The sequence below is a fragment of the Larimichthys crocea genome, chromosome XIII, assembly GCF_000972845.2.
Source record: "Larimichthys crocea isolate SSNF chromosome XIII, L_crocea_2.0, whole genome shotgun sequence".
In the NCBI taxonomy this organism is placed as follows: domain Eukaryota; kingdom Metazoa; phylum Chordata; class Actinopteri; family Sciaenidae; genus Larimichthys; species Larimichthys crocea.
The window spans coordinates 31,742,982-31,752,163 of NC_040023.1; the positions used below are offsets into that span (position 1 = coordinate 31,742,982).

The 9,182-nt window shown below is 38.1% G+C and overlaps 1 protein-coding gene across 1 annotated transcript; it reads right to left on the bottom strand.

Moving 5' to 3' along the window:
- Positions 1-918: 918 nt before the first annotated feature.
- LOC113747428 (transmembrane protease serine 6) lies at positions 919-8,887 on the bottom strand. Its single transcript, XM_027287239.1, has 9 exons — positions 8,626-8,887; positions 4,858-4,950; positions 4,187-4,318; positions 3,784-3,949; positions 2,702-2,880; positions 2,108-2,203; positions 1,636-1,778; positions 1,350-1,505; positions 919-990 (listed from the first exon to the last, which is right to left on the bottom strand). Exons 1-9 carry the CDS (start codon positions 8,885-8,887, stop codon positions 919-921), a joined length of 1,299 nt encoding a protein of 432 aa, XP_027143040.1.
- Positions 8,888-9,182: the final 295 nt, after the last annotated feature.

Consider the following 9,182-nt stretch of genomic DNA (forward strand, 5'->3'; position numbering starts at 1 on the left):
GAACTTTGAACATGGTGACATTGGCTCTAATGAGAGTCGACCCAAGAAAGGAGGGCCAAGAGTTAACTCTGCCTCAGAAATCACCAATTAACAGCACCTCAGATTAGACCCTACGTAAATGCTGCATTTGTTTTTTTTAAGAGTACAATGATGAAACACTACTCAGTGTACAATGATGGAGTGCTGCATCAGATGATCTGGCCTCTACAATCATCTGACCTAAACCCAATTGAGGCGGTGTGGGATAAGATTGACAGCAGAGTTAAGGAAAAGCAGCCAACGAGTGCTTATAGCATGAATGGGAACTCCTTTAAGACTGTTGGGAAAGTATTCCATGTGACCATGTCAGGAAGCCGACTGAGGGAGTGACGTGATTGTGCAAAGCTGTCATCAAAGCAAAAAAAAAACCCAAAACAAATGGCTACTAGACTAGAATCTAAAATGTAAAAAGAAATGTTCCACTTTGTTTACAAATGTTTCATTTACTACATAATGCCATATGTACATATGTGTTGTTTTATAACTTCAGTGTTAATTCAGTGGTTAGTATTTAATCAACAGTAGAGTTAAGCTTTTAGTAAGGTATTATCTTATCACCAAGGGCTAGTTTGGTAGTGCCCAGTTCATACTGTGTACAGGCTGGTGTTGTTTTGTTAGTTTGAAAGGTGTTTCTAATCTCCTCATTTATGTAGCGCCTCTCAATATAATGCAGTACAGATCGACAATGCTGCAAACTTAACTGATGCTCAAATGTTGCTCGGACTGCAACAGCAACACACAAAGAAAATCAAGTGTGATAGTTAACTTTGTGTAAGGATCAGGACTATTGATGTCATAATATTCTAATGATTTTTCCTTTTCTTTTATGACAACATAAACAAGCAGATAAAGACAATTTACTTTACTTTACTTTATTGTTTATAAGGTGTCAGGTTTTAGCGAGCTGAAGGTCATGGCTCCTGTAGTTTCCTCAAGGTCCACTGATTTGTCCTAAGGCAGAAATAGAAAAGTGAAACGTTTTATACATATTTCCATGACATAAAAGTATTAAAAGTAAATGTCTGCCAATAAATAATCCAGTGAGGTATAAACAGTAAGATATTGGGAAGGAAGGACACATAACAGATGGTAGGAGAGAGTTATGAGGTGATCAAGTTCCTGTAACCTGTTTTATAGGAGTAACACATGATAGATACTCATATTGTTCTCTCCAGAGTAGTTCATGGTTCAGAACATAATTTCCGTCTAAGAACAGCACATAAACAATAAAGACTAAACCATAAAACCACTAAAGAAAGCTTGACTGACTTGTTTATACAGTGAAAGACAGGCAGGACTTTATAGAGTACCTTTATATATTTAACAACCCAGCGGACCACTTGGGTCACTCTGCTGTAGACACCTGGTTTATTGGGCCGACCACAGCCATCCCCCCAGCTCACCACCCCTGCCAGCCTCCATTCCCCACTGGCTGCCTTACAAACTAGGGGTCCACCACTGTCTCCCTGTAAACAGCACAACATCATTTATTATAGTTTCGAACAATGTTTGCATGTTTGATCTAGGTTTTTTTTTTTTTTTTTTGTATATAAAACATCCTGTATCAGGTAGGATTATATGGAGATTTTATATGACCTGACAGGTGTCCACTCCTCCTTCCATGATGCCAGCACAAATCATTCGAGGAGTCATGTGCGAGCCGTAGACGTTTGGGTGGGAGCACACCGATTGAGCTATTACCTTGACTTGAGCCTGCCTTAGCTCGTTTGTCACAAAGCCTGATAGAGAACAAAAAGGTAAAGGAACTGTGTCAGTAACTGTGGTGTAAGTGTACAAAGAAGGTTAATAAAATGCCTTTTGATTTGCAGCCAACAAGCGTAACGACACCTTCACAAATGAAGCATCTGCTTCAAGCCTTGTAGCTGCCAGCAGGGGCCCAGAAGAGCAAATTGCAAAGATGAAGTGTGCTTTTCACTTTGCATCATCATTTGAGTTACGCCTCTTCTTGAGTGTGTTTGTATCAGAACATCTCACATGCAAGCTGTTCTCTTCACTGATGTAAATTTTAGCTGACTGTTGCTAGAGGGTTTGTGTCAGTGGAACACACCTCCTTCCTCAGTATGTCCCCAGCCTGTGATCCAACAGGGTGCTCCAGGAGGAAAGGACTCACTTGATCTAGGCAAACAGATCGGCCGCACCCCACCTACAAACAGCGCACAGTAATCAGATAATACAATCTTACAGTTATAAGAAAAAACAATAAAGACATAAAGGTTATCACTCGTATGATGGTTATGAGGCCACACATTTTCAGTTTTTTTTCCGAGCCAAGTTCCTGTACACGCTTATAAAACGTCTGTCACTTCTCTTGTAAAATTCCTCGAGCAGATTTTGTCTTTTTTTGACTTCTCCTTTGAACCGGGCTTTGAGAATTTATTTTTGAAAGCCCACAAGGAGATTAGGGTGTTTCAGGCGCTATGCATTGTGAAAAAACCAACAGATGGTGAAAACAATGAGCAAACTGAATGTTTACTTGGCATTTGCTACAACCACCGTTTGGTTTGAGTGCCATAAGTGGTTCTTTTTTCTTTCTTTTTTTTAACTCTAGCCTTGCCTACAGTATTTATGAATGTAACAAGGTACATGATGTGTTTTTTGTCCAGTTCTGCCGACAGATGGAGCCATCTCTCCTCCTCTTTACCTTCCATGTCTATGTCAGTGACGGTGCGCAGCAGGCCCACATCATAGTCGTTGTTGTAGCTGTTGAAGCGAGGGTGGGAGACGACCTCCATTGTTCTGTAACGTCTCCCCAGAAAGATGTCTGCGATGATGACTGTGTTCACCAACACCACCCAGTCACTCGTTGTAAACGCTTCTTTACTGCAGAAACAGCGGTGCGACACAGACGTTAATGATTCAAGCTCATGTTTAGAATCTCCAGGGTGCCCTGGCCAATGTCTGTCTATATCCTGATTGTTGCCTGTGCTGATTTTTACTCTGATGATGCCTGGTCTTGATTGCTGATTGCTAGATGAGAGATTTCACAGCTATTGTGCTATAATCAAGTAAAAAGAACTTTTGTATGTGTTACTGCCATAAATCACTTGAAACAACGTTATAAATGAATATGCAAACACACAGAGATCTTTCTTGCCCAGGAGCTGAGTCCAAAAAAATATAAAGAAAAATTATTTCTGCTTTTATTAAATTAGAAAAAGAATGTTGTTCCCAGTCCAAATTGGCTCCTAATTATTGAAGTATCAAAAAGTGACTGTTTAAACAGTATTGTGACTTCTTAGCAGGGACAAAATGTAAGTAATTACAGTCATTTCTCCCAAACTGCACTCAGTTATGGTCAACGATGATTTAATTTTGTTTTAGCAGCACTACAAACAATTGAATGAGCTGCTTATAGTTTGTATTGGTGCTCAAAACGGCTGTTCACTGATTGCTCCAAATCCGAATTAAACGTTTAGAGGTAGTGGAGTGGCCCTGCAGACAGATCTACATCAGTGATGTTCAAGAAACTCTGGATGCAACATGTGCAAAATACACTGAGGGAGATATTAAATTACCTTCAGTTTCTCTAGTAAGTGCTCATTACTTGAACGTAATTGGATCAAAACTTGATTAATTTAATCTTGATTACAGCCCTCTCCACTCAGTGGACTGTGGATTTGCAAATAGGGTGGAGGACAACCTGGCTGCATCTAACTTTGTGTAATTCCTCCCTTAACTGATGACCAGTCTTTCTTACTTTCACTCCTCATGTCCACCTCTTACTCAACAAAGCAGTGCGCTGCAGTGATGACCCAGCGAGGAGAGATGATTGTTCCTCCACAGGCGTGTCTCCCTTTCCATTGCAAGCTGACCTGCCACCCCCACTTGCCCTTGGGTGCCAACGTCCCCCCAACAATACGTAGGTTATCTTTGGTTATAGCTGAGCAGTCTGGGTGTGAGAAGGTGAATAAGGAGGGATGTACGTTAAATGAAAGGAACCAAAGATACAAAACCATGCAATAATAATTTTAAGAATTACCTTCATAACCATCTACAAAGTTTATAGCAGCAGAGTATTTGCAGTTTAATATAGCAAATGACTTGATAGCACTATTCATCTCATGTCCAAGACAGCAGGAAATTAGAATGGCATTAATATCACAATCCCTTATTTTTTTTTATTTACCTGCTGTCATGTTCACTGTCTCATTCCATGGATTCTCAATCGGAATATATGGCGGAGTGGGAGTACTGCAGTTCTTCACACCACAAGGAAAAGGGAATTCACCTGACTCAGAGGGGAATGCCAGGAACTTGACTGATTTCACGAGAGAAGAAAAGCAGTGACATGACACACTAGGTTAATGTACTGTACTGAAGTGATCTCTCAATACTTACAATTCTGACACAGATTTAGTACAGCTGGTGAAATTTGAACCTCAGCAAATAATTTTGACCCTCCAAAGATTGTAAGAGATTCTGTATTTGCCCTTTTTGACTCAGTATTCAACATTAATGAGGACATATTAACTGGCATACTGAATGTGGAAAATCCATTATGTTAGATTTTCTTCTTATTTCACTGAAATTTTATTCTTATTATGTTGTCCAAGCACTGTGCATGTTCTTTCACATATAAATATGTTTTTGCTTTAAAAAAAAATTTGAATCTTGAAGCGAATGATACAATATAATAAAAGTATAGTAGAGCCATGTGACCATGGGATAAAATCAGGTCTAAGATTTTCTGTTTTTATCTGGTGAATTCAGTGCACTACTGGTGTATTTATAGAACTTCTAGCAAATAAATTAACTGGGTCAATACATATGAGGTTGTGTGCACGTAAAATACGTTACCTAAGAGAGCAGAGATGATGACCAGTTTGATGACAATGATCGAGATCACAATCAGGTACAGCTGACATGTTGAACAGGTTTTAGGCACTGAATCTAAACAAACAAACAAATGAATGAATAAATATATATTAAAAACCATACAGAAGGTCCTGAGCTTCAACACAACTTGAATTCTACTTCCCTTTTCAGTCTACAGGGGACATATGTAGCAGCTATAGGGTAACAGATACACCTGGCTGGTAATTGGGTGTAAATATTTAATGACAACTAATCCTATGTAAGTAGCTCATATGGTACAATCTATTTTACTGAGTGCTTTAAGATACGTTTGAACCTATGAACAGGTGATGCAACAACTGCAAATATGCAGCCTCTATATTAAATATCCAACTGCTTGGCCACTTGTGAACACATTAACATAATACTGTAGTATTTGGTTGTGTATTCATACATCCAGTTGAAGAACATTATGTATTTGGCATTATGTTTATGTTTGCCAATCATATGTCCAATATTCGCTTATATATATATATATATATATATATATATATATATATATATATATATATATATATATAGATATATATATATTATAAATATATTATATATATATATATAATATAATATAATATATATGTATGTGGTGTGTTGTGTGGGTGTGTGTGGTGTGTGGGTAATATATATGGTGTGTATCAGTGGGATTTTTAGTAAAAAAGTAGTAGTAACATCTAACAGATGAGCTGAAACATGTTATAAAGCGCCATATATATGATGGGAGCTGCAAATTCACATTAAAATTCATTGTAATGTTGTTTTCACAGTCATAAAATAGTTAGTGCAAACATGGTTATAGCTGCTTTAAATAGTTTCTAGCGTAGAATAATTCATGGTAATAGAGAAATTATATTTAAAAAAAATCTATTAAAGTAAACAAACATTATTTGTTTAGCACATGCAAGCACATTTACACTATAACACAACATGAAATATATGAACACACAGCTTTTCATAACACAAAACACAGAGGCAGAGAATGTCTGACAAAGTTTTTGTGTATTGTGATTTCTCAAAATATGAAACTGAGCTGGTCGGTCTAGCGTTTAGAGGCAAGCTGCCCGCGAGATTTTGGTCCAACACTGTTAAGCTTGATCATCAAAAGGCTCTGTTCAGAGGACAGAAGATATCCATAATATTAAGTAAAGCATCAGCTGCATGCAATGCCTCGTAGGGCAAAAAAAATGTTGAAATCAATTTTATGCGTGACTAACAGCCACCTGAGGCCGCCGTGTAACCGTGTGAACCTGAAGCCTCTCACTAGTTTTTGATAAAAGCCTCACAACAACATCGTGCTGTAGCATAGGGGTGTGATGGAGTATGATGATGTGGTTAATGTTGAGGTAAGTCATTTATGAACCTTTGGGAGTTTATCGTTGCTTCCTCGCCTAAAGTAGCCATTTCCTTGTATCAGTTACATCAAACAAACTGAGACAAATTGACATAAATGAAAATGGAGAATAATCTTCATTATGTACCTGAAGGTGAGACAGAGGATTACCTAAAAACAAAAACAATCCCAATCACGAAGAGATAAACAGATTGGATTAGAATTCCTTTGAAAAAAAGAAAATACTAAGAACTGCTTAACATGCTGCATGGTACTTTGGTTTATAGTAAGTAAAATTGCAAGAAAATGTTGTACCCTCTATGCACAACCTTGCTAACACAACTTCTAACTAGTACTTATCATTAGATAGATAAAACTGTCCACATGGCTGGCACAACATTGGTAAAAAGCACAATTAAAGTGATAAGTGATACACCCGCGGGGGGTAATTAATATCATAGGTCTGAGAGTAGACCTCTGGGGAAACCCAGGGTTGTGCATGAACTCTTTTGACGTCATGACCAAGAGTGTCATAGGCCACTGTGAGGTCGAGTAGCAATGAAACAAATTGCACACCAAACACTACTTTATCTATCTCGTCTACCAACAGATAAGAAACCACTCTGTCTGGAACTCTGGATAGAAGAAGGAGTTGGTGTCGGGAATGGATGGATGGCTCGGTTATTTTGTGAAAGCCATCAGTTAAGGCTGCTTCCCGGCTGAGAGAGGCTGAAACATTACATGCATTTAGAAATCATAGACATTTACAGAGGTTAGAGAATAGTACATACTGGAAACAACCCTGTAGGGATGATTTATCTTTAAGAAAAATGCTGGCAAGAATCCTAGTGTGCAAAAAAAAAAAGAAGCTTCTGTATGTGACATCTTCTTGAAAGAAGATGTCTGCCTTTGAAGAGCTTTTGAAGAAGGCAAGGCAGATAACCATTTTATTATACAGTTAATGATGAAATCTTGGGTCAGAGTGTTTGTTTATTTCACCTCACATCTTTTACTGTCTGATCTTCTGATATATAGACTCTTGGTTATGTTGTTTTTAAATTTGAAAATACAGATTGAATAATTTATCCACAGGGATTAATTAGCTGTACTCAGTGATCAGATTTTATGTGGTGCAAGTCTGATATGTATAGATAATTATTGCGGCCGCTTTCGCTGAACTACACAACTGAAGAATTTAGCAGCTAAGCGAGAATTTTAGCAAATTAAGAGCATGTAAACATTTGCTATGTAGCTCTACAAAAAGATCAACAGCTGAGGATGATGGTAATCATTAGTTTTGCAGGTATTTTGTCAGAAACTAAAGACTCTTTAACTTTAAGCTGATGATAGCTCTAGTCCAAGATCATAACTTATTACAATTCAATACTAAATGTTATGGCATTCCATTCAACAGCGAAAATCCCAAATGTTGGGATGGTGGTGCTAAAGGAGAAGTCAGAGGATCATCAAAGATAGTTGGATTTATCCTCTGAGGACCATGAACATCAACACAAAATTGAATTCCTATCCATCTTGTTGTTGTGCACCGACAGATTAACTTTACTATCCCTAGGATCATGTTGCTTAAAACAATACACCAGTAATTAGACATGTAATCCTGAAGTTTAAAACATTTAGTTATCAGACATTGCTTGATTGGTTCTAATTAGACCCCAAAGATTCTAGTACTCATTTCTCTTAATTTCCTCTTCCTTGATTAAAAAGAGTGAGGTTTAATTAATCTTCCTCTTAATGAGAGTAATTTGTCTTCACTGAAGAAAACACCTCTTGTATTAAACAGCGTTGACAATATTGCCAGCAGTGACAAGAAACTGTATCCGAGTACTTTGTTAGGTCAATAAAGGAAACATCTGCTATGGTACAAATATAAAAAAAGGAGGTTTGACTCTGTAAGAGCATACTATGAATGTTTGTCATGGGTTAGGCTAGCCCCATTTGTTTAAATAAAAGTACATTTTAAACAAATAGTTCAAAGTTTTGAGATATATGCTTATTCCAATAGTTAGACAAGAAGATTAATGGCACCCAGTTTCATATTTAACAGAGTTTCTCATCAAACTCTCTGCAACAAAGCAAATATGTATATTTCCACTGTGCTTCCAACATTGAAGTTGTTGGAGCGCCTGTGCCTGCGCCGGGGTCAGCTCCGTAAACAAATGCTTTTTCCAGTTTTCGTGTGCTTAACCACCTGTGCAGAACCACGATTCAACTCATTACAGTTCTTCTCATATTGTTTTTCCCAAACTATTCCTATTTAAAATAAAGTTTCTTCCCTTTAATCTAAACTAAGAGGCAACACTAAAATTCATATGTGAGTTTTTGGGCCTCATCAAAACACCACGTCAGAATTTTTTTTACCATACCTGGGTTTTCTCCAGGGACATTTTTGAGTAACATTAGACCAATTGATCCCTCCTCCAGTGGGCCTCCATGTGATGGTTCACTATGCTGAACGTCCTGAGGAGTATCACTAGAAGGAAGTGGTAAAGCCAGGGTTTTTTGATCTTGGACATCTGAGGACCCAGAGGGCGAAGTTCCTGAAAGTTGAGGCTCTGGTGTTACTTCAAAAGAAGACGGAAGCGCTGGGTATACGTTTTCAGTGGTGGCGGGTTTATAGCCAGGCATGAGTGTGCTGACCGAAGAAGGGACCAGAGATGATACGCTCGGTACTTCATGACTGCTTGGACTTTGAAATGATGTTGATGACCAATGCTCAAGCGATGGATAGATTGATGCAACTGGCTGCTGTGCACCTGAAAAGCTGGTGCTCCATTTCCGGCCCTGTAAATCCATACTTGTAAGGTTGCTGGTAGCTGTCATGGAGTTCAAAGTATGTTTACAGTTAGTTCACGTTCTTTGGGGTGATCGTGTATAGCTTGTAGGTTTTGATTAGCAGAATATGTTTGTTGGTCTGGATAAG

Coding starts and splice junctions, on each gene's coding strand:
- LOC113747428 (XM_027287239.1), bottom strand. CDS start 8,887: ATGCCTGGCTATAAACCCGCCACCACTGAAAACGTATACCCAGCGCTT. Junction 4,951..8,625: donor TGTCCCTGGAGAAAACCCAG/GTATGGTAAAAA, acceptor TTGTTTGTTTAG/ATTCAGTGCCTAAAACCTGT. Junction 2,881..3,783: donor GCAGCGCACTGCTTTGTTGA/GTAAGAGGTGGA, acceptor CTGTTTCTGCAG/TAAAGAAGCGTTTACAACGA.